Consider the following 25,713-nt stretch of genomic DNA (forward strand, 5'->3'; position numbering starts at 1 on the left):
GCCACGATTTTTTAATGCACGCATTAAAAGTCGTGAGGCTTGAGGAGTCGTCCTAGTGGCTCACGACCGCCCTCCAGAGTCCGGGCTTTGTCGGAGAATCAAGGGACGACCGATGACAAAAGTCGTTATGACCTTGAGTTGCACTGTGGTTGGGCCTTGAGTCGCGTATGTGTGACAAGAGTTTTAGAGAGGACTGGAATTTCAATGATTGTCCTCGTGTACTCGATACCCATAAATAAAAGCTGCTGCCTTCCAATTTTCTTCACCTTGTGGCAAGTAAATTCACTGGCTGTATGTGTGTGTGTGTGTGTGTGTGTGTGTGTGTGTGTGTGTGTGTGTGTGTGTGTGTGTGTCAGAAACTAGGGACAGACAGGACTTTGTAAATACTGACAGTCTGTTTTAAATGACCATCACGTATTCGTCAGCCATTTTATTCAAGCATTCTTGTACTTCTTGCCAGGTAAAAAGATTAGGATGCTTGTGATGTGGGTAGCGTTGGTGCTGCTGGTGGTGACGGCATGGTTATACTCAAGATGGCGTCACAGCTACTGGGCCAGCAGAGGCGTTCCATCCTCACCCGCTCTCCCTTTCATCGGCCACCTCCACCAGACCATGTCACCCTTTAAAAATCGCTGGTTGGCCCTCGACAAAGTGAGACATTAACTAAAAGCACTTGGTATCTCTTCTCAGATGGGGTTATTTTGGCTTAAACCTCTCATAAACCACTGATAAGACAATCCCAAGCTGTCTAACTGAGCAAACCCATCAACCACAGACAAGCAACCACTCTTACAGAGCCATCCAGTTTAGTGAACTGATCTTCCCCTGCAGCAGACAGCCTCTCACCACAGGAAGGCACGGGGAAGAGTGTGGAGGATTGGTTCTAGGATGGATGCCGCATTTGCGTTACTCCACGCAGTTAATAGGGGCACGATAGTAGACTCCATATCGCTCTGTTATGTGGTAATATGGTTATCATACAACACTGTAAATTGTTTCCTAGTTTACAGGAAGCGATTAGGCTTGTCACTCAGTATAGAGCCACCTGGAGCGGAAGGAAGAATAATAAAATGTGACACGAGTGAAGGAAGAATAAGAGGAGAGAAGGGCATACGCAGAAAGGAATGATGAAGTTGAAGGAATAAGGAGGCAGCTCCACCTCAAGTGAGTGGATGATAGCTGCCACCACGTATCAACAGCCTCTCTGTCTTAAATACCATATATTGCCACACAACGTTTAAGTGTCCTAATATTAAGACACAGAGGCAAAGACATGGCAGTATAAAAGGTTCACAACTTAAATCCGGTGGTGTGTGTGTGTGTGTGTAGATAATAATCATAGCTAGGAGTTGGGATTGTAGTTGTAGACTGGCAAAGCACCTCTGTCACCAGCAATCTGGGCTAATACCAATAGTAAGTATTGTGGCGTTGGAGAGCTCGTTGTGGGTTTTATCTTGAGGTAGGTATTTCTCTATCTTCCTTGCCCCGCCATCTATCTTGTATCGTAAGTGAAGATGAGGTATAGACACTCTGGGGTAAAGAGGTTTTTACTGTGATGCAGGTATGTGGTGGAAAGAGTGACGTGACCCACGTATTGTCAGTGTGACGGTGAACCTCCTACTCTACCCTATCTCCTAAACTTCCTTCTTTCGTCACTCCAATCCCCTTCTGCCTTCTCTAGTTCTCTCTGGCTCTCTGACTCTCATCTCAGATTTCTCAGGATATATGACTGGCTGGTTTCCGGCTGGGTGACGTGTGTGTGTGTGTATGTATGTTTTTAATGTCTGGTACATTTCCATCACGTGAACTAACTGGTTTTCATCAGTTACCTCATGTCTTTGATATATCACAAAATTCTTGATCATCTGGTATGTATTTGTCATACATTGTGTGCTTGCATTCTGGGTTAGGGGATGTGTATGTCTTCCTAAACAGGAGACATTACATAGTGTGCTAGTGTTACATATTGTGCAATGACATAAATGCCTATAACTATTATATCCCTGTAACTATTATATATTGTGTTATGACATATTAATGTCTATATTGCTTTTTCTTTATTTTCTCCCTCTTTGTTTTTTCTAGCTTTAATTTTCAGAAAGCCATCCAGTTTTTGGCAATACAGGATTTAAGAGGGGTAAGAATGAGAACTGAATCCATTACTTAGTTTACTTAGTATTTGGTTAAGCTGACCTGTTCCCGTGCCACCAACGATTTGGTCTTTCACAGAACTATCTGAATCACTAAACTTTTTAAATTTACCAGCTGACTACCTCTACAGAGTTGAGAAAAGTGTGAAAGACAGGGTTTATAAAATGTATTTATGGCAGAGCTGGGCACCGCAATCTAAAATTCAACTGTGCAATTGCAATGCCGTAACCTCTGACCCTTACCTTTTGCTACCGCAGTTCCGCAATAAACTTGGAATATGCAGTTCCCCCACCTCAATACCACAACCGCAATCCAGTTTCACAATTTTCAGTGCAAAGTGCACAAATAGGGGGAAAATCGATTGGTAATATAGTGAACTACTGTATTTATAATCTATTTATGACATCTATATATTTTAAAATTGTCGCAAATACTTTAGTATATTTACTGAAATCTTACCCGTTACAATGATCATCTTCAGAACCATAATTTTGTAAGGTACTGACGTATACTCAGGTGTATATCCATCACTTTTTATTTTGTATCAGAATTAGGGCATACCAAGAAAATCTCACGGTACTAATGTAATAATAATATGAATCATATCCTTTATTACAAAAATAATATTACAAGGAAAAGAAACAGCCTATGTGCCACTTGGGAAAATCATCTGACCAGCAACAGAATGTAATCCATGGAACTTAAATAGATAATTTATAGAAATGTGCTTACTCTTAGAGATAATAAACTCAGAAAGACCATTAAAAAAAGTATTTTCAGTGATCACCAGTAAATTAGCCCTAAAGATAGTCAACTGTCAAATTGTGGAACCATTGTGCATGGTTAGCTATCCGTGCCATAAAATTTACTGCCACACTGGCTTATAGTATATCGTATCTAATCGTATCAAATAATTTCTCCTTATATTGCCCATCCCTACTGCTAAGTGATACAGTGACGCCTGGCCCGCCACCGCTGCTGGCCGGGAATCCTGTTCATGCTTGATATTTTTGAGTCATGCTGTAGCCTGTACTAACCGACACCGACCGCCATGTGGGAGATTGCACACTGGATTGCGATAGCTGAAGTACTTCCGTAATGCAATACCGCAAGTTTCAGACGAGTTTGCCGCAATTGCAGTTCCGGAACTGAAATCAAGCAGCCCGCAATTGCGGAAATCGCGGATTGCGTAAGTGATTGCGGAGGTATCCAGCACTTATTTATGGTTACCTCATTCCTTAATATCTCTTTTGTGTCCTGCCTGCTTTCAGTGACAGCACCTCTGTTCTGTCATGTCCTTGTAGTATCTCTATCGTCCTATTCTTGTTCTATGGTGCCTATGTTAAGAAACTGTATTTAAAAGTGATAAGTTACAGGGGATTGTCTTAGCAAAAAAGGAAGTTACTAATCACAGTTGCTTATGTCCTGATAGACTGATCAAGATTATTTTGTTCTTACAAGGGAAGCTTCTGGTGTATGGTAAATTATATAAATACTTTTGTGAGCTTAAGTAACCATCATACTTTACAGGAGCTGAAACTATTTCATTTTCCTTCGTTTCAGATGTACCACACCTACAAGAACAGTCCCTACTTTGGCCTGTATGATGGCTTCGGTCCCGTGCTGATCGTGTGTGATCCGGATATACTCAAGAACATACTCGTAAAGGACTTTGATCATTTCGTAAACAGGGGGGCCTTTCGTGCAAACCAACCCGACAGCTATGTGAGTAACATGCTGGGAAGTAAGAGGGATCAGGAGTGGAAGGACTTGCGTGCTGTCCTGTCCCCAACATTCTCCACCGGGAAGATGCGAAGGATGTTCCCGCTTGTGTGTGATATTGCTGACACATTTGTATCGTCCTGCCTTAAAGATGCAGAAAAGAATCCGTCTGTTAACATGAAGGACAAAGCTGGACGGTTCAGCATGGACACTATCGCATCTTGTGCATTTGGCATCGAGTGTAACTCTCTCACACAGGAAAACCCTCTTTTCGTCCAAAAAGCAGACTCTTTTTTTGCTGCAGCGCCACTATTGGTACTGAGGCTTCTTATGATGAGGAACTGTCCACGACTGTTCAACGCTTTGGGCATGAAGGAGGACTTAGAGGAGGTGGGGTTTTTCCAAAGTGTTGCAGAGGAGACCATCAGGGCCCGCCAAGCTGGCGAAAAGAGGGGGGATTTCCTTGGCCTTTTACTGGAGGCGAGGGCTGAAGACTCTGACACCACTACTGCCTCCCCTAAGCATGGTGATTGACCTTTGCCTTTACTACATTGTCTCTTCATAGGTCTTTTTGGAATACCATATCTGTAAAAGTTTCGTCTGTGGTGCCATTGACGTAATCGGGAGAACATTAGGACCATGAAAGTGAGGTCCCTGGTTCGATTCCCAGGTCAGTTCTGTGATCTTTGGGCAAGGTCTATTTTTTCCTGTCCTATTTCTACTCAGAGCTTGAATAGGGACCACATAGGGACTGGATGGTAAATTTGACGACTGCGTTCTGAAGTGTGGGGAAAATTGGGACTTGATAAAACCTGAATGACTGTCTTATTGGCCCTTCAGTTGTCAATAGTCATTACGCCTTCTTGTTCACACTAACTCACCCAAAACAAACTCTGAATTCCTAAGTTTTTGCACACCTTTATCTTTCCCAAAATCGTTAAATGTTCTCTCTCTCTCTTACATAATGTCCATTTTGCACACCTCTCTATTTTCTATCTATCTAGAAATTCCCAGACGCCTTAATCCCGTAAGGGGTAGCCACTAACAAATCTCCTCCATGTCGCCCTGTCCCCCGCCATTTCGCTGCCCTCCCCCCGGCTCACACCCCCCACTCTCATATACCTCTCCACTCCAGACCCCCATCTTATCCTCGGCCGCCGCCTCCCTTTCCCTTCGTCCACCTCACTCGCACACACTCTCCTCATTAGTCCCTCGCTCTCTATCCTCCCCACATGGCCTTTTACCATACCAAATATTCCAGCACAAAATGACTGGAAAGGGATTTTCAAAGGTTAATTTTCCACCCTGGGGAACAAAATACATCAGGTGTTAATAAGAAGCTTCAGATTAGGTCCTTAATTGCTTTCCAGTGGCAATATTATCCATCTTGTCTGTCACCTTATGGAAGACAACTGCATTTCCTTCATCTCTGTCTTCTTAAGTGCTTAGAGCAATGGTAAATCTTAGAAAGTTCTTAGAGGTGTTACCAAGTGCTGATTTAAGTCACATTCGTCAACAAAATAGTTTTAATTAGTCAGGACAGCCTCAGGCACCATCAGCCAGTGTCACCACCAGAAATACAGCAATCAAAATAATCAGTTACTTGTGTGTGATAAGTGCCTAATTAGCAGGAAATTATCCCAAATGATCCCTGCAAGTCTCACTTGACATCAACTCATACTAAGCCAGGTAAAAGTCAGGTCGTGTGTGTATGGTCATGTGAGGTCAGGTACTGTTATATCTATTTACGGCCATGCAAGTTGGTTTGGGACTATGTGAGCCACCCTTGATATAAAAGGTTCTAATCACGTTCACTTCAGCAATTTTAGGTTCACATAGACTCTGATCACGTTCACTTTAGCAATTTTAGGTTCATATATGCTCTGATCACTTTCTCTTCAGCAATTTTAGGTTCATTTAAGGTAGTCTGAGGTCAGTTTGGTCAGTTCATATCCACGTATGTCCATCCAGGGCAGATTAGGTTCAGTTAAATATCTCCACAGGTGTTCACTCTGATCATGCATAAGGGGGTAAGAGTGGCGGGTGTAAGTGTGAGAGGAGGGTGTAAGTGTGAGAGACGACTGTAAGTGTGACTGGCGGGTGTAAGTGTGAGAGGAGGGTGAAAGTGTGAGAGAAGGATGTAACGTCATAGGAGGGTGTAAGTGTATTGGTAGGTGGGAAAGCTAAGAAAAGCAGAGAGAGGGGAAGACTGGAATTTAACTAGGTGTTGTTTGCATAAGGTAACAGTTAGCAAAGTGTGTGTGAGTAAGAAAGAGTTTGTGATGGGAGAAAATGAAGAGTGAATGTGAGAAAATAGAGAGAGAGAGAGAGAGAGAGAGAGAGAGAGAGAGAGAGAGAGAGAGAAAGAGAGAAACGATCCTGAGAAAGCACTGATGGTGAAGATGGAGAAGTGAACTGTTTTACGTATGGGTGAGTGGACGCAGCGGGACGTGGGACCGAGGCAGGAACGTGAAGGCAGGAGATGGATGGGAAGAATTACGATACTGTGACAAGGAACAGCATCATAATGTGAAAGCATGTACACCTTACCCTCAGACACCTGCCATCATATGCTGCAAGAATTAAGACAGGGTCGTTCATTACTTAGAAATAATACTTTTGGGCTTACAGATCTACCAGAAAAAATACCAGTTAAACTATTTTGATCTTAGGATAATCTTGAAGTCAGTTACGGGATAAATTTGAGCAAGATTCAGATACAATATCTTGCTAATTTTCATCCCCCAAGATTGATTCTAAGATTATTTAAAGAATTCATTCAAAATTGGTTTATATTTTGGTGTCGTCCACTGCCAGTCCTCACTGACAAAGTGATGGTGGCGCAGTGCATCTTGTTCCTGATAGTTGGCTACGACACCACCGCCTCCGCTGTGGCCTTCTCCTCACACCTCCTTGCCAAGAACCCAGAGCCCCAGCAGCGCCTTCGTCAGGAACTTGAGGAACTGATGAAGGAGGAGGGGGAGCTGACCTACCAGGGGGTCATGGAGGCCAAGTTCCTCGATGCCTGCGTTATGGGTGTGTATTAAATGCGAGGCATTTTCTCGTATATTAAATTTGTGCTGTATTTTCTCGTATATTAAATTTGTGATGCATTTTCCCGTAGGCTATATTGAATTTGTACTGCATTTTCGCGTATATAAAATTTGTGCTGCATTTTCTCGGCCTCTTGACCTTCAGATTGTCATACTGTTTCATCTTCCTCTCACCCATCAACATGTGAATCATTATCTTGCTTAACCCTATCTCAGGCAGGGTTGGGTCGAGTTAAAGCACCTCTCCCTCTTGCAAATCAGCTGAAAGAAGTGCGTGTCTGTTTGTGCCATCAAGATATCGAGTCTGCAAGATGCCTTTGACGTTACTCCTAGGCTCAGGAGAGGTCATGTGTGTGTCCAAATTATATCCTTATAATTCTGGGCGTCTTTCCAATGGGAGTAGTTGAATGAAGAGTGAAACCAAGTGTTTGAAATTTACGCCTGTCTCGAGTGAAAGGGCAATGTCCGATTTGACTGGCTAAAGAGTAATGGAGCTTTATCTAAACCAAAATCCCAAGGAATATAGATATTACTGGAGCTGAGCTGTTGACTGCTAAGATAGATAGACAAATAGATAGATACATAGACAGCTACATAAAGAGTATATCATGGTAGTCATTGTAGTTTACATTGGTTTCTCTCTTCCCTTTACAGAGTCCCTTAGGATATACCCGCCAGCGCTGTTTGTGGACCGGATGTGTACCAAGGATTACAGGTGAAGACGGGTGTATATGGTGAACAAGAGGTGTAGATGGTGAACAAGAGAAGTGTATGGTGAACAAGAGATGTAGATGGTGAACAAGAGGTGTAGATATTGAAGTGTGTGGGATAAGAGAAAGAGACCATTATAAAACATGGTGTGCAAGAAATAAATAATATGAACAAGTAAATAGGAGCACGCAAAGTACACGGAACAGTGGACACAAAGATGAACATGTAAGACCACTTAGAGATGAACAGATGAAGATGAACACTTGATTAACACCTGAGGAAAACATAATGATGAACACATAAGAACCATATATATGTAAAATCATGGTGTGCAGCTGTACTAGTAGTAGTAGTAGTAGTAGTAGTAGTAGTAATAGTACGATAGTAGTAGTAATACGGTAGTAGTAGTAGTAGTAGTAGTAGTGGTAGACAGACATAGATAAACATATGGTAGATACATATGTAGATGAGCAGACAGACGGAAAGATAGATAGACTGATAGGCAGACTTGTAGATAACTAATTAAATCCAAAGAGAGTCACTGGTGTATTCAAGACATTTACACTCACATTTCCTCCAGCATCCCTGGAACTAATCTGCACCTGAAGGAGGGGGACCTGCTGGAGTTCCCTGTGTGGAGTTTTCATCACGACCCCCGCTATTGGCCCGACCCTGAGCAGTTCCGGCCTGACCGCTTCCTGCCCGAGAACAAGGTCAACATCAAGAGTTTCACCCACATACCCTTTGGAATGGGACCCCGGAACTGTTTAGGTGAGGTCATGTGGGATCAGAATAGGACATAGGGTCAGAATAGGACATGGGGTCAGAATAAGACATGGGGTCAGAATAGGACATAGGGACAGAATAGGACATGAGGTCAGAATAGGACATGGGGACAGAATAGTACATTGGATCAGAATAGGACATGGGGTTGTCAGGACTGTACAGTATCATAATACAATACATAATAGTTACTAGCATACATAGGAATTCTAGATTTTTTTTTTTAAATAACAGAACGGAGGAAGGAAAACAAATGAATTAAAAAAATATATCCATACACCAAATTACTGGTGTCATCTGTTCATAAAATATCTGTAACAGTTAGACTTGAACAGGTGTGGGTTGAAATATGGAGGGAAACTACTCTGGGGAAGCGAGTTCCAGAGAGATGCATTTCGGAGAATGAAAGAATTCTGATAGGCAGAAGTTTTGCAATATGGCTGAGTGACATTCCAGTCATGAACGCTACCAGATGTCCATTTAGCACGAAGGGATGAAGAGGTGGCACCATGGACGCAACTTCGTCTTAGCATTTGCCAAAAAAATATCTATAGAATAATGCAAGGGAGGCAACATTCCTTCTTACTTGCAGGGGAGGTAGTTTATTTGTAGCGACAGGGTTGTTAATAATTCTAACAGCTTTGTTCTGAATTTTGTATAATTGTCATAATGCAACCTTTCCACATCCATTCCACAAGGTTGAGCAATATTCAAGCTGAGAGCGCACATGACTCTTATAAATTATAGCTAAATACTCATCAGCGAAGAAGTTACCGACTCCAAGTTTCTTTGAGGTAGTTTTAGCAAGTGATCTGACATGAGAGGTCCAGCTGAGGGCATTGTTAAATGGGATGCCAAGAATTTCAATACTTTTGGAGATGGGAATATTAGTAGCACTGAAGGTAATGTAAGAATCTGGCAATATCTGTCTATTAGTAAACTGTATATATTTAGTTTTACTAGCATTAAAAGAGACAAGGTTGTTTTGTCCCCATTCACTGATCGTAATAGGTATTGATTTATGGAGATGGGTGTACTGAGTTGAGAGGTAGAGATATTAGACTTTTTTATGTGGGTGTCTGAGTGTGAATGAACTATGTAGTGTTGAGTCGTCTGCGTATGAGTGGACGGGATTGTGGGTGACAGATAAGAGATCATTAATATGAACCAGGAATAGGGTTGGCGCATGAACTAATCCCTGCGGCACACCGCCGTTAATTGAGTGGAAATTGGAATATACATCATCTACTTTTACTCTTATTTTCCTGTCACTAAGATATGAAGAAATCAAAGGAACAAAAGACGTTAGTCCATAGCAAGGGAGTTTGGACAGCAGGGAACGGTACCATACTCTGTCGAAAGCTTTAGAAATATCAAGAGCTACTGCATGTGTTTCTCCATGTCGATCAATTGATTGATGGATGGTATGAGTTAGGAGGTTGAGTATGTCAATGGTGGATCTTTCGTGGCGAAAAGCATATTGTCTATCACTAATTAAGTTGTTGAATTCAGGATGTTTAACAATGTGCTTATTAATTAAAGATTCAAATACTTTACCAAGAGAAGATGTGACAGCTATTGGTCTGTAATCAGAGGGGTCAGACAAACGTCCTTTCTTCAGAATTGGGTGGATATTGTCTTATTTTCACGAATTTGCGAATAAAGAAGTATGTATGCATAGTCTGAATAATTTAGCTAGAACAGAGGCAAGTTCAGCAGAACGCTTTTTCAAAACAATTGGCGGAATTCCATCTGGGCCTGGAGCTTTGTTGATAGGTTAATTGTCTAGGATGGATTTTACGTATCTTTTCTGTATTTTAAGTGGGGCAATTTCGGGAGAGTCAAGTTCTAGTACTGGGACATTCTGGCTTGTATCGTGTATGGTAAAGTTTCTGGCAAATGTACTGGCAAAAATAGCCGCTTTCCCACGCGGGTCATTTGTAATGTTGCCATCTGAATATTTTAATGAGGGAGTGGAAGATGACTTGTTAAAGTTATTATTGAAAGAATTAAGAGTTGACCAGAATATTCTATTGTCATTAGGGTTGTTAGGTAATTTTGATGCTTGCTTTTGAAGAAAGTTTGATTTATCTAGATTTAATATAGCTTTTGCATGATTTCTAGCGATTTTAAATTGAGAGAGTGATTCAGATGAGTTTTATTTTAAGTAAGAGTTATATGCTAATGACTTATGGGCTGTTGCTCTGGCACAGTTGCCATCAAACCATTTTGAAGAGTTCGATCTTTTAGTGAACTGTTGACTTGGTATGAATAAATCCATTCCAGCTAGTATTAAGTCGCAAATGTGGGACTGGGTAGAACTGGGATCACTAGAGAAGAAAGACTGCCATGGAATGTCAGGAAGATAATTTCTAAATCCATCCTAGTTTACCCTATAAAAGTGCCATCTGGTCACCCTGACAGGTTCAGAACGGGGAGGTGTGGGAGGGTTAACTAATGAGGCTTTGATGAGATTGTGGTCAGAGGATCCAAGTGGTGACAGTACCTCTATCCTGTAATGATCTGGATTATTTGTCAAGAATAAATCCAAGAGATGGGCATTATGGTCAGGATTATCAGGTGTTCTGGTTGGTTGCTTTACCAGCTGGGTGAGATTAAACGATTCCGCAAACAGCTCGCACTCTAGACCAGCGTCGTCAGTCCTGGCAGAATGCAATAACCATTCAACGTTATGTTTGTTAAAATCACCCAAAATGGTAATTTCGGTGTTAAGGGCAAGGTTAAGGTTACTCAACGTGTGGATATGGAATCAAATACACTGGGTTCCGAAGAAGCATTGGTGGAGCGATAAACTGCACAAATATATTTGGTAATATTTTGACAATGTCGTTTATATAATGAGTAATCAAAACTGGATGAAGTGAAGTTTAAAATAGTGTCAACTGCATATTGGGATTTGATATAACAACAGGTGCCGCCCTTGTTACGGAAGTTTGTAAGGAGGTTGTAACGGGGAAAACAAATTGGGGATATATCGGTAGAGGGTGAGATTTGTGGTTCTGTGAGGAAAAGGGCCAAAGGGGATATGGACTGAAGGAAAAAATGAACTGAGTTTAAATTTGTGGTAAGGCTGCAGATGTTGGTGAAGAATAAGGCGGCACTTTCACCTCCTCGCTGAAGAGCATTCCCGAAAATAGCAACAGTTGCTGCCTTCACAGTCGCTTGGCGGCGACCGGGAGGACCCTGTGCCACCTGCCCTACCCTGCCGGTGGTGTCAATCCGAGGTACCACCTCATTTGATAGTAACATTGCAGCAGACATTACTAAAGAGAGTGAATAGGTGTGATGTGTTATGCGCATGTAGTGTGCTGTAGACAGTTGAAGGTAGAGGTATTATGAGAGCATGCTGGCCTACTCTCTATGTAAATGAATGCACTGAAAATGTTCAGCAAATAGAGATGGTCAAGATCAAGTCCTGAGGGCTGGTGAAATGGGAGCTCCAGCTCTCCCTATCACCAGCTTGCCATACACCTCGGGTGTACTGCCCTGTTCGACTGGTGCTACAGCCTAGAAGCCTCTGTGTGTGTGTGTGTGTGTGTGTGTGTGTGTGTGTGTGTGTGTGTGTGTATCGTAGTTTTTCGGTTAAGCATCATCAGGTGCTGTGTATGGCATATTGTGCTGACTGGCATTCCTCGTCGAGAGAGAGTGCGAACGTCACTTCCTCCAGGTCCTTGTCATGAGTTTGACTTAACCTCTAGAATGCCTATGTAGGTCAGTAGCTATTATGTATTGTATTATGATATTGTAGAGTCCTGACATCGTCAGAATAGGAAATGTGGGGTCAGAATAGGACATGGGGTCAGAATAGGACATGGGGTCAGAGTAGGACATGGGGTTAGAATAGGACATGGTGGGTCAGAATGGGATATTTGAACCGGACATGGGGTCAGAATAGGACATGGGGACAGAACTGGACATGGGGTTAGAATAGGACATGAGGTCAGAATTGGACATGGGATCAGAATGAGACATTGGGACACGGACATGGCTTCCCTGTGTCCTTTTTACTCTAACTTAGCCTCAACACTATACTCATTTCACTCCAACTTGACTTAAAATTGCCATCTCTCTATCTTGAATATTGAATTTTGGTAAGATATTCAGTTTATATATCTATCCATTGCCAGACGCCGTAATCCCATAAGGGGTGGCCACAGACAGATCTCCTCCATGTCGCCCAGTCACCCACCATTTCACTGCCCTACCCCAGTTCACACATAGTCTTATATTAATCACGAGGAAGGGCGGTGTTCTAGTAAGGTTAGTGAGCGTACTAACTAACACCTTTTCCTTACCGATTTATTTCTGATTCTGCTCCGTTACTATATTCTTGTGTGTTATTCATGGAATCAATGTCGATATTGAAAAGACATAAGAAGCAGACTATCGGATATTAATGAGGAGTTTGGAAAATTAATCGCTGAGGAAGAGGTGTTGGGGAGCTTCCTTACCAGACGGGAATACCGACCGAAGTGCTATATCAAGAAAGCCGTTTTTTTTTTTTTTTTAATGAAAAAAAGAAGGAACCAAAGGCGTTTGGAAAATATATCGCTGAGGAAGAAGTGTTAGGGAGGCTCCTTACCAGACGGGAACACCGGCCGAAGTGCTATATCAAGAAAGCTTTTTTTTTATGCAAAAAAGAAGGAACCAAAGGTCAAACAACCAGCAAAAGGACAATAATCTGGGCCAAGTTTATGTGAAAGGATGTATCGTACCTGTAATTTGTTTTCATGTGAAGGACATGATTGACTGACTGATTGACTGACTGGTTGAGTGACTGAGACTGACTGACAGATATACACAGACACCAAAACAACACAGATCAAAACAATCTTCTGACATAAAATTTCACCTCTCAGGGCAGGAACACAGTATAATGATGCAAGGGAGAATGGAGAATGGTATAGTGTCTCATGTGTTGATGTAAAAATTATGTTCCACGTAAGAAAAAAAATTGTCTTAGGCTGTTTTGAAGGAAGGAAAAGGAATCGTAAATATGCTCAAGATTTTCATCTTCGTCTTCTCCTCAGCTGAGATTCCCTAACACATCTTCCTTGGCGATTTAGTTTTATTACAGCTTACCATTGTTTTGTTTGGTATTTATTTGCTTTTTACTTTGCATTGATTCCATTGTTGACATAAGGGTATATTAGTATTTTTATCATTATCATCATCATCATCATCATCATCATCATTATTATTATTATTATTATTATTATTATTATTATTATTAATTTTATTATTATAACCATCATGAACTTCTCTCCTACATAAGGGGCAAGGTAGGGTCCAGAGAGCAAGGAGAGAGAAGGCACTGTAAAGGGAGAAGTATCGGGTTCGACCAGTGAAATGAAGCAGACACTCACTCATCACCCAAGCTCCTGAAGTTCCTTTACAGACGCATTTCAGTTGTTAATCACACGATATTTCTTCTCCAGCCATGCGGTTCGCCCTGATGGAGACCAAGGTTGCTCTGGCCAAGCTGATCCTGGCAGCTGACCTCAGGATACCGCCAGGTCACGAAGACATCAAGATGGGAAGCTCACCCTTCATGCTGAGGCCTAAGCATGGCGTCTACATCCTGCTCACGCCTCGTAAACACGAATGAGGCACGTATAGGGCGATATGCCAGTACGGCCGGGAAGCCATCATACCAAAAACCCATGAAAAACATAAACACTAAAATATCCATAAATATATCAAAAACAAATTCCACACCCAAAACCTTACGCCGACCTCAATCTTCACACACACAGACGCCACCCCAAACTCCACACACAGATCAGTTGCCCTTCTATTGTCAGCTATTACGATTTCAGTTATCTGAGTAAGCTTTAAAACTACTTAGAAGTGTTTACAATACAAATCATGATCAATATTATCTACATAAAAGCACTCAATGGGAAGAAAATGGAAATAAAATGTCTTATCAAAATCATAGACAAAATCCCAAGTCCAAAGCTCAAGCCAGACTGACCACGTGCCGCCGAATTCTGCCTCCCATCCTCCCTCCATCCCTCCCCTAGTTCAGCCCCCTGCTTCCACAAACATGCCTCTTTCCACCACTTCCCTCCCTTCACACCCCTTCTTCCTCCTCCCCTATTCTCTCCCACCCCACTCCCTCTCTCCTTTTTTATTTTTTTTTTATTTTTTACTTTTCCTCAATTTCTTTCCTTTCCCCCTCTTTATCCTTCCACCTCTCGTCTTCCTCCACCTCTTCCTGCTCCCTGAAAGACACGCTTCCTTCATTCCCCCTCCATCCCCCATCCTTCCTCCCTCCCCCATGCCTCCTCTTTCCCCCCTAACCTTCTTCCAACCCCTGCTTCCCCCTCTCCTTCCCTCCTTATCTGCACCCTCCGATTCTCTCCTCCCCTCTTTACATTCCCCCTCCCTCTCTATCCCCCTCCCTCCTTCCCCCCCTTCTCGTTCTTCCAGTCTCTCTTGGTGGTCTGCTGGGTGGGGTACTTCACATTTTGTACATATTATGTAAGTACTTTATACCATCTTGTTTAAGTTGTCCTAATTAGTGTCGACAGCTGACGTATATGGAAGTGTTCCTGTTTCATCTGGTTCTCTTTCATATACTGATGACCCCTATATTAGTTTGCGCCTCGACTGACAGTCAGCAGGTGATGAGTACAGGTATGCAATGTAGAAAGGCATTACATATCTGCAGTCGATGGTGTTCTCTTGGTCGAGGTATTTTTACCATTAGTGTAGGTTTAGGTATTTGTATCTTTAGGCTTTAGTACAGGTTAGTGATTTGTCTGTTAGGTTATTAGTTTTAGGGTTTTTACTGTAGATTAGTTTTTTTTTTCAATAAATAATGTAATATTAAAAAAAGATAAAAAGTAAAAATAAAAAAAAATAAAAAATATTATTATACATATACAGTATATGTACAGTACGTGTGTATGTATGTGTGTGTGTGTGTGTGTGTGTGTGTGTGTGTGTGTGTGTGTGTGTGTGTGTGTGTGTGTCTGTCTGTCTGTGTATTCGTATGTATATGTATATCTCTATCTGTCTATTGCCAGACTCCTTAATCCCGCAAGGGATGGCCACAAACAAATCGCCTCCATGTCGCCCTGTCCCATGCCATTTCACTCCCCTGTTGCAATCTCACATCCCACTCTCTCATATACCTCTTCACTTCATCCCTTCATCTCATCCTTGGCCTCCCCCTCCCTCTCCCCCCCTCCACCATCCTCATCAGTCTATCACTCTCCATCCTCTCCACATGGCCAATCCACCTGTATGTGTTTCTCCTAATCCTTCCTATCACATCCACATCCACACCACAATGATCCTTACCTTCCTCGCTTGTCAATCTGTCTCTCCATGTGACTCCACATGCTCCTTTCAAATAACTCATTTCCACAGCTTTCACTCTTGACTTCTGTACCTCCAACAATGTCCAATCTTCACTTCCGTACGTTAAAGCTGGTATCACAATACTGTCATGTAGTAACTTCATCACTTCCATGTTCCCTTCCTTGTTTCTTACCACTGCTTTCAAGGAACCAACAACCTATCTTCCTTGTTGTACTCTCTTAAGCACTTCACCCTCTAAACTTTTATCCTTACTCATCACACTACCCAAGTACTTAAATGCACTCACATTTTTCATTATCTCCTCGTCCAACCTCGCTGTACATTCACCAACTTCACCTCTCCCGAAGACCATAACTTTACTCTTCCCTACATTCACCTTTAGATTCCGTTTCTTACATACTCTCCCAAACTCATCCACCAAGCCTTGCAGCTCCCCTTCGTCTTCACTTAACAACATAGTATCATCTGCAAATAACAGTACAGGGAGTTTCCAAACAATGCCCTCTCTCATTACTGCCGCCCCAGCATCCACTGCCCTGCCTTGTATCTCTTTTATAACACCATCCATATACAGATTGAACAACCCTGGAGACATGACACATCCCTGTTTCAGCCCAACCTTCAAATAGAAAATTAATTCAGTTCACTATCCACACGCTCCCCAGCCTTAGCACCCTCATACATACTCTTCACGGCATTCAACAACTTCCCATCTACTCCATATATTCTTAATACTTTCCAGAACCCTTGTCTATCCACCCTGTCATATGCTTTCTCTAAATCCATGAAGGCCACATACAACTTCTATCCATTCTCCAGAAACTTTTCCACAAAAGATCTAAGAATGATTATCTTATCTTCACAACCTCTTTCTTTCCTAAAACTCCCAGTTCTTCTCCAACTAAGTCCTCCGTTATTACTCTAACTCTGTCAATAAGTATCCTACCATATACATTTCCCATTACACTAAGAAGACAAATGCCCCTTTGATTACCACATACTTCTTTTTCCCCTTTGTTTTTGCACAGAGGAATAATAATACCTGACTTCCAATCCTCTGGGACTCTACCTTCCTCCCAGGCCAGTCTGCACATCTTCCACATTCATTCTACTACTATCTCTCCCCCATGCTTCAGCATTTCACCACACACTCCATCAATTCCTTTGGCTTTCCCCATTCTAGCTTTCTTCATCGCTTCCACATCTTCCATCCTACTGATTTCTTCCTCTCTTCTCACATACCCCCATCTCCCAGCCATTTTCCAGCCACCTATACTCTCATTACTTTCATTCTCTATGTTCAACAATTCGTTAAAGTGTTCTCTCCATCTGCTCACTTTTTCTCCCTTCTTCACTAGTAATTTACCATTTTTATCTTACACTCCCAACCAACTTTTTTTGGCACCCTGTCAAACTCTCTTTACCTCTTTCCAGAACATTTTCTTACATTCCCTCAACTTTACGCTCAAATTCCTTCCAAATTCCCCATGCACTCTCTTCTTCACCTCTCTCTTCCTCTCTACATACAACTGTTTCTTCCCTTCTCACAACTTCTTCCACGCCCGTTTCTCACCCACTCATATGCTTTCTTCTTTTGTGCCACAGCCTCTCTCACCTCTCCGTTTCACCATGCTGTTTCCTGCCCCTCCTTTCGTCTTCTCTTTACCCCACACACTACCTCACGTGCTGCACAAATTTCTTATGTGAATAACTTGCACACACCTTCCACGTCCCTCATCTGCTCCAATCCATATTTATCCAATCGCTCCTCGACTTCCCTTTTATTTTCTGCCTTTTTTCCATCCTCTTGTGACCTTTTCACCCTCCTTGCATATACTGCTTCGTCCTGTCCTTCCCCCCTTCTGTTTCTCCATTTCGTTTCGACACTGATTCTGACCACCACCAAGTGGTGGTCAGAGAGTCCACTCCCCCAACCTCTATATACTCTTGCATCCATTACACACCTTCTTATCCTGTCATCCACACATCCATAATCAGTCATTGCCTCCCGTTCATTCAGTTCATCATCCACCCTTCTCATCACTCGCCACGTATACCTGTGGATCATTTTGTGCCTGAAGAGGGTATTGGCTATCATCATCTCCCTCCAGGCACAAATGTCCACTAAAGCACTGCCATTCTCATCCATCTCTGCAGGCACACCCCACTCACCAACTACTCCATCCACCTTCACACTCCCTACTTATCCATTCATATATCCAGTCAGAAACACTCTCTCATTCCTTTCAAACTTTTCCATGCACACTTTGTCCAGAAATCTTTTCTCATTCTGCTTGCACGATCTTGCATTGGCGCATTCACACACACAATCGCCTACATTTGTAGTTCAACTTTCAGTTTTACCCATACAATCCTTGAGCCAACTGATCCATATCCTCTTATATTCTCCTTCCATCTGTTGCCCACAATAATACACACTCCTTTTGCCCTCTCATTCTCACCTACTCCCGCGCATATACCCCATCCATACTCCCATTCTCTCGCATTCTCACCTCATCATTTAGTTTCATTTAATCCACATTCATCCCCTTTTTCACACTCAAGCACCTGGACAATCTCTCTTTCACCTTTTCATTTGCACTCCTTGCATTCCATGTAGCTATCCGTACCAAGTCCTTTGTTCGGATCTTATTCGTCATCTTTTGGTCAGTCCTTGTCCAAGGCTTCTTGTTCGTATTTTTAGTTAGTCTTTTCCGGGGAGGAGCACTAACCCTCCGCCAACCCACCTGTTGTCACGCAGGGAACACGTGTTGTTAGTTAAAAGGTTACTACCCTGCGTTGTAAATGCTTTGTTGGTTTACATGAAAAATTTAGCTTCCCACTCAAGGTAAAGCTACCCTAAAAACCATTAAGTAGGTGGATGATGGGCGCCCCCACCATCCACCTACCAGCATAACAATAATAATAATAATAAATACTACTACTACTACTACTACTACTAATAATAATAATAATAATAATGATAATAATAATAAAAGTAATAATAATAATAATAATAATAATAATAATAAAAGTAATAATAATAATAATAATAATAATAATAATAATAATGCCAGTAATGGTGATGATCAGAGTGATGACAGTGAGGAAAACGATCATGATGTTGATAATGATGATGATGATGATGATGAAGGCAGTGTCTTTTGAGAGATGATCTGCTGTCCAAATAGACATGGGTTCGATTACTGGCGTGGGCAGAGAACAGTTTAAGGATTTGGATTTTTGTAAAACACCCCCACTAACACCCACACAAGTCATGTATATTAGCGTGGAAGTGGTGACACGTGGAAGGTGTATGGTACAAAGGACTGCTGAGCCTCAGGGAACAAAACTGTTAATCCTATGGCCAGAGCTGGACACATAAAGAGTAAATAAAAATAATAAAAACTAGATATACAAGTGTTGCACCATTCCAGAGAACAGTACATCAATAATGGGTGATCTCTGCTAATCTGAATAAAATCGTCTTGCGGCAGCAAGAATTAATGAAGACTGTCCCTGACCCCTTCACTACGAGGCCTGCCCTAAGCTGAATTAAATCGCTTATCCGTAGCAAGAATAAACTATAAAAATATGTCATCATGGTTAACCCCTTGAATCCAGGTGACGTCATTTTTAGTTTATTGCTGCTACCAGACCATTTTATTCAACTTAGGAATCACGTACTAAGGGAGACAAGGAAAGATAAAGAAAGAAAAAGGACATGAGAAAGAAAGAACATAAAAGGAGCTCTTCGTATATAGGGTCGAACTGGAGACACCTTTGTTAGAGTCTTCCCTTTGGCTTCTACTTCCCTTGAGGTTTTATTGCTGGAAAATAGTGAAGACAGAAAAGAGACAAAAAAACAAGTAGTAAGTAAGAAAGAAACGAAATAATGTTATGAAAAATGTGACAAGACATAACAAGAAAAAGACAGAACAAATGAAAAGGAAAACGACAGAATGGAAGATACAAAGATGGGGAAAAGGGATGGAACGAAGGAAGCTAAGGAAAGAAAAAATTGACAAGACTGAAATAAATCGTGAACTAAATGAGAAGGGAAAATGTAGGATGAACGAGGAAAAGGGTATGAAAAAAAAAAAGGAGGTCAAACTAATAAGGATCAAACTCTCTACACCTATAATTATAATAATCCCAGGCCGGCCTACATTTTTTTCCATTTCGTCTTCTGCATATCTTGGTGCTTATACTGTAATTCTCTGTCTACTTTAACTTCGCCTAGAATTGCCATCGCTCTATCTTCAGTGCTGAGCTTAACAAGAGACTCTAGAATATGGTGTTAGTCAGGAGGAAGTGTTATGGAAAGGATGTATAGCCGAAGTAGTCTTAATCTGTCATTCAACTACGGGAATTTTGCTGCAAAATAACGATAACCTGCGTGAAGATAAGCTGGACGAACTATAGCGGCTGCTTAGATCTACAGCAATGCAGCTAATGGTGGTGGTGGTGGCTGTGGTGATGTAGGGTAGTTTTGAAGTTAATTATGCCGAAAATGTAGTGATGATGATAATATTTGCGAAGAAAAAAAATTGTTTTGTTTGATCTGCACAGCCAGTGATAGTGATGGTTGTAGTGAAGCTGAACAGTGATAATGGTAATGATGGTGGTGGTAGTGGTGTTTGTGGTACGATATGATGAGGAGAAAAATAGTAGACGAAGAAGAAGGCAATCGACCTCCGTTTCTAGGCTGCAGATACTCAGGCCGTTGGACTCTGGCCAGTCTCATTTCCTCATTATTTTTTATGTTACTTTTGTGTCTGCAGAAAATATTGTTCAGCTGAGGGCAGATTTTTGGAATTGGGGGGGTTGGGTATCGTCTACATTAACCCTTGCTCTACTAGAGGGCTCTTAGCGGAATAAAAGCATCTGGTGGTAGCAAGAAGGTGCATGATGTCGGTACGACGAACTCCAGCCTCCTAATGTAGTTGTGGGATGATAGATAGACAGATAGATATATGTAGATCAAAAGATAGATAGATAAGTTAGTAAACTGATTGGTATAAAACAACGTAGATAGATACACAGACGGACTGACAGATGAATATGCCGATACATTAAGGGAGGGAGTGGAAATTATAAATATATTTAAAAAAAAGCGATAGTGATGATTTCAGCTTGAATCACGGCCACCCAGTGTCGATGTTCTCTTCATAATACTCATATACCTTCATCATGATACTCTCAGTTTTTAAGTATCTTACTGTGACTGTGATGATAATGATGATGCTGTTTTTGTACTGGTGGTGGCAGTGGTAGTTTTGATGATGTTGATATGTCGTAGGTTTGTAATCATGATAATATTAGTTCTTCTGGTCTCCCACTCCTACTATAACTTTAGATGTTTTAATGTGACAGAGACTGAAAAGAGGAAAGTGAAAAAAGATATAGGAAAACAGAAAGAAATAATAAAATTAAAGAAAGACAAAAGGAGAAAGAAACCTGAGACCAAAAAAATTGAATATAAAATGGAGTTAATGAAAAAGGAAATGAAATAAAAAGAATATAGAAAAGAAAAGACTAAAAAGTGTGAGAGGAGAAAGAAAGAAGGGACGAGGGAAAAACAAGAAGCATAACGATTATAACAGAAAATATACGTAAAAAGACGAAAAAAGTGAATAAATAAAAATGCCGAATGAACTGAAGAACAACGTATAAGAGAAAAAAAAAACATATAAAGAATATACAATGAAAAGAGAAAAAAAAAAAACGTATGGAAGAATGAAACAGCAAGCAAGGGGAACAAGTAAAGAATAAATAAAAGTAAAAGCAATGACAGCAATGAGGAATATAAGAGAGAGGAGAGGGAAGTAAAGAAAAGGAGACCTAGAAGATAAACTGTGCAGGACTGAACTCAGTACAGGTGCAGTAAAGTGCCAGGCCGCTGCACCTTTCCTCATATCGCCTCGTACCTGTCATACTGTTTATATTGCTCTAATACTCTGTACATTTTAACTTGGCCTAAAATGTCCATCTCTCAGTCTTGAATGCTGAGCTATAACAAATAACGTTAGAATATGGTGCTAGCATGAGTAAGTGTTATGGAACGGATGTATTAGGAAGCAGAAGAATAGAAATCTAGCTTTGATAAAACTTAAGCCGTGTGAAAACAAAGTAGCATAGTACAACTAGCACCTCAAGAAGCAAAAGCTATAGTAAGGAGAAGCTGTAAACAGCTTTACAGCAACAACCCAGAGGGAAAAACATTATCTTTCCAACTAAAACGGGAATTTTAAAATACTGGTAAGACTTTAAAGGTGATGGAGGGCTGATAGCCCCTTAAGACAGGCAGGAATACTCGGGAAGTATTCATCCCCCCCCCCACACCTCCCCGGAGGATAAGCTTGTTCATTTCCTGTAACCATAAAATGGCAAGAGTTCCAGCAAAACAAAGGGACTTTTTTTTTTTTCCTGTCAGAAAGGAGGAGCACCCGTTCCTGGACTGTGTGTGTGCGTGTGTCTGTGTGTATGTGTGTGTGTGTGTGTGTGTGTGTGTGTGTGTGTGTGTGTGTGTGTGTGTGTGTGTGTGTGTGTGTGTGTATGTCCTAACACTACAGCTTATCTCAGATCGTACTTCTACACACAAAGTTTGTTGTTGGAGAGACCAGTTATTAACTGGTGGAATAACGAGATCCTAGGAAGGAAGGAATAAAGAAAAAAAAACACCAAACCACAAATTGGCTACATGGCACTGATGCTGGCGATCAACCGGTTTTGGCGATGAAGCGGCTTGATGATAAAAAGGTTTAGCGTTAGACGACAAGGAGGAAGGGACGGTGTTAGTGGGAGGGCCTTAAACTGCTCAAATCATAATATCAAATGTTTAACCCCATAGGAGTAGAGGGAAATAAAGGCCGGAAGAAACAAGGATATATCAAGAAGACAGAGTTGATATAAAAGAAAACAACACAGTAAGCAGGGAAAGACTGGACACAAAAAGGTTCCTTTTAGATGCTTACAACGACAAGCATGAGTACTGGAAAAGTGATCTCTCTCACCATCCCGAGGGGTCAGAGAGAGAGAGAGAGAGAGAGAGAGAGAGAGAGAGAGAAAGTCGCTGTCAGTAAAATTAACGAAGATAGCGTTACCTTAACAGACTCTCGATGCCAACTGCAAAAGAAAGGAAGTTGGCGTCACTTGCAACGAGGAAGGGAGTCTTACCTGCGACAAAAAAAAAAAAAAAAATCATAACTAGATCCCATCTCCCTTGTGACTAGACAGACCAGTTATTACCTGGTGGACATAACTAGATCCTATCTCAGCTGTGCCTAGACAGACCAGTTATTACCTGGTGGACATAACTAGATCCTATCTCAGCTGTGCCTAGACAGACCAGTTATTACCTGGTGGACCTAACTAGATCCTATCTCAGCTGTGCCTAGACAGACCAGTTATTACCTGGTGGACCTAACTAGATCCTATCTCAGCTGTGCCTAGACAGACCAGTTATTACCTAGTGGACATAACTAGATCCTATCTCAGCTGTGCCTAGACAGACCAGCTATTACCTGGTGGACATAACTAGATCCCATCTCAGCTGTGCCTAGACAGACCAGTTATTACCTGGTGGACATAACTAGATCCCATCTCAGCTGTGCCTAGACAAACCAGTTATTACCTGGTGGACATAACTAGATCCTATCTGAGCTGTGCCTAGACAGGTCAGTTATTACCTGGTGGACATAACTAGATCCTATCTCAGTTGTGCCTAGACAGAATAGATATTACCTGGAGGACATAACTAGATCCTATCTGAGTCTGTGCCCAGACAGATCAGTTATTATCTGGTTGACATAACTAGATTCTATCTCAGCTGTGCCTAGACTGACCAGTTATTACATGGTGGACATAACTAGATCCTATCTCAGCTGTGCCTAGACAGACCAGTTATTACCTGGTGGACATAACTAGATCCTATCTCAGCTGTGCCTAGACAGACCAGTTATTACCTGGTGGATATAACTAGATCGTATCTGAGCTGTGCCTAGACAGACCAGTTATTACCTGGTGGACATAACTAGATCGTATCTCAGCTGTGCCTAGACAGACCAGTTATTACCTGGTGGACATAACTAGATCCTATCTCAGCTGTGCCTAGACAGACCAGTTATTACCTGGTGGACATAACTGTATGCTATCTCAGCTCTGCCTAGACAGACCAGTTATTACCTGGTGGACATAACTAGACCCTATCTCACCTGTGCCTAGACAGAGCAGTTATTACCTGGTGGATATAACTAAATCCAATCTCAGCTGTGCCTAGACACACCAGTTATTACCTGGTGGACATAACTAGATCCTATCTGAGCTATGCCTAGACAGACCAGTTATTACCTTGTGGACATAACTACATCCTATCTGGGCTGTGCCTAGAAAGACCAGTTATTACCTGGTGGACATAACTAGATCCTATCCCAGCTGTGCCTAGACAGACCAGTTATTTCCTGGTGGACATAACTAAATCCTATCTCAGCTGTGTCTAGACAGACCAGTTATTACCTGGTGCACATAACTAGATCCTATCCGAGCTGTGCCGAGAGAGGTCAGTTATTACCTGGTTGACATAACTAGGTTCTATCTGACCTGTGCCTAGACTGACCGGTTATTACCTGGTGCACATAACTAGATGCTATCTCAGCTGTGTCAAGACAGACCAGTTATTACCTGGTGGACATAACTAGATCCTATCTCAGCTGTGCCTAGATAGACCAGTTATTACCTGGTGAACATAGCTAGATCCTATCTCAGGTGTGCCTAGACAAACCAGTTATTACCTGGTGAACATAACTAGATCCTATCTCAGCTGTGCCTAGACAGACCAGTTATTACCTGGTGGACATAACTAGATCCTATCTCAGCTGTGCCTAGACAGACCAGTTATTACCTGGTGGACATAACTAGATCCTATCTCAGCTGTGCCTACACAGACCAGTTATTACCTGGTGGACATAACTAGATCCTATCTCAGCTGTGCCTAGACAGACCAGTTATTACCTGTGGACATAACTAGATGCTATGTCAGCTGTGCCTAGACAGACCAGTTATTCCCTGGTGGACATAACTAGATACTATCTCAGCTGTGCCTAGACAGACCAGTTATTACCTGGTGGACATAACTAGATCCTATCTCAGCTGTGCCTAGACAGACCAGTTATTTCCTGGTGGACATAACTAGATCCTATCTCAGCTGTGTCTAGACAGACCAGTTATTACCTGGTGGACCTAACTAGATCCTATCTGAGCTGTGCCTAGACAGACCAGTTATTACCTGGTGGACCTAACTAGATCCTATCTCAGGTGTGCCTAGACTGACCAGTTATTACCTGGTGCACATAACTAGATCCTATGTCAGCTGTGCCAAGACAGACCAGTTATTACCTGGTGGACATAACTAGATGCTATTCAGCTGTGCCTAGACAGACCAGTTATTACCTAGTGGACATAACTAGATCCTATCTCAGCTGTGCCTAGATAGACCAGTTATTACCTGGTGGACATAACTAGATCCCATCTCAGCTGTGCCTAGACAGACCAGTTATTACCTGGTGGACATAACTAGATCCCATCTCAGCTGTGCCTAGACAAACCAGTTATTACCTGGTGGACATAACTAGATCCTATTTCCGGTGTGCCTAGACAGAAAAGTTATTACCTGGTGGACATAACTAGATCCTATCTGAGCTGTGCCTAGACAGGTCAGTTATTACCTGTTGGACATAACTAGATCCAATTTCAGTTGTGCCTAGACAGACCAGTTATTACCTGGTGGACATAACTAGATCCTATCTGAGTCTGTGCCTAGACAGATCAGTTATTATCTGGTTGACATAACTAGATTCTATCTCAGCTGTGCCTAGACTGACCAGTTATTACATGATGGACATAACTGATCCTATCTCAGCTGTGCCTAAACAGACCAGTT

The 25,713-nt window shown here is 41.8% G+C and overlaps 1 protein-coding gene across 1 annotated transcript; it reads left to right on the plus strand.

Annotated features, from left to right (window-relative positions):
• The first annotated feature begins 474 nt into the window (after nt 1-474).
• LOC145406057 (cytochrome P450 9e2-like) lies at nt 475-14,049 on the plus strand. Its single transcript, XM_080277243.1, has 6 exons — nt 475-651; nt 3,715-4,399; nt 6,691-6,909; nt 7,581-7,641; nt 8,218-8,408; nt 13,880-14,049. The coding sequence occupies exons 1-6, from the start codon at nt 475-477 to the stop codon at nt 14,047-14,049; spliced, it is 1,503 nt and encodes a 500-aa protein (XP_080133369.1).
• Nucleotides 14,050-25,713: the final 11,664 nt, after the last annotated feature.

The sequence above is a fragment of the Coenobita brevimanus genome, chromosome 69 (genome assembly GCF_032717465.1).
Source record: "Coenobita brevimanus isolate Jiangsu-jjx chromosome 69, ASM3271746v2, whole genome shotgun sequence".
NCBI classification, from domain to species: Eukaryota; Metazoa; Arthropoda; class Malacostraca; order Decapoda; family Coenobitidae; genus Coenobita; species Coenobita brevimanus.

Coding starts and splice junctions, on each gene's coding strand:
- LOC145406057 (XM_080277243.1), top strand. CDS start 475: ATGCTTGTGATGTGGGTAGCGTTGGTGCTGCTGGTGGTGACGGCATGG. Junction 6,910..7,580: donor CCTCGATGCCTGCGTTATGG/GTGTGTATTAAA, acceptor TTCCCTTTACAG/AGTCCCTTAGGATATACCCG. Junction 7,642..8,217: donor ATGTGTACCAAGGATTACAG/GTGAAGACGGGT, acceptor CATTTCCTCCAG/CATCCCTGGAACTAATCTGC.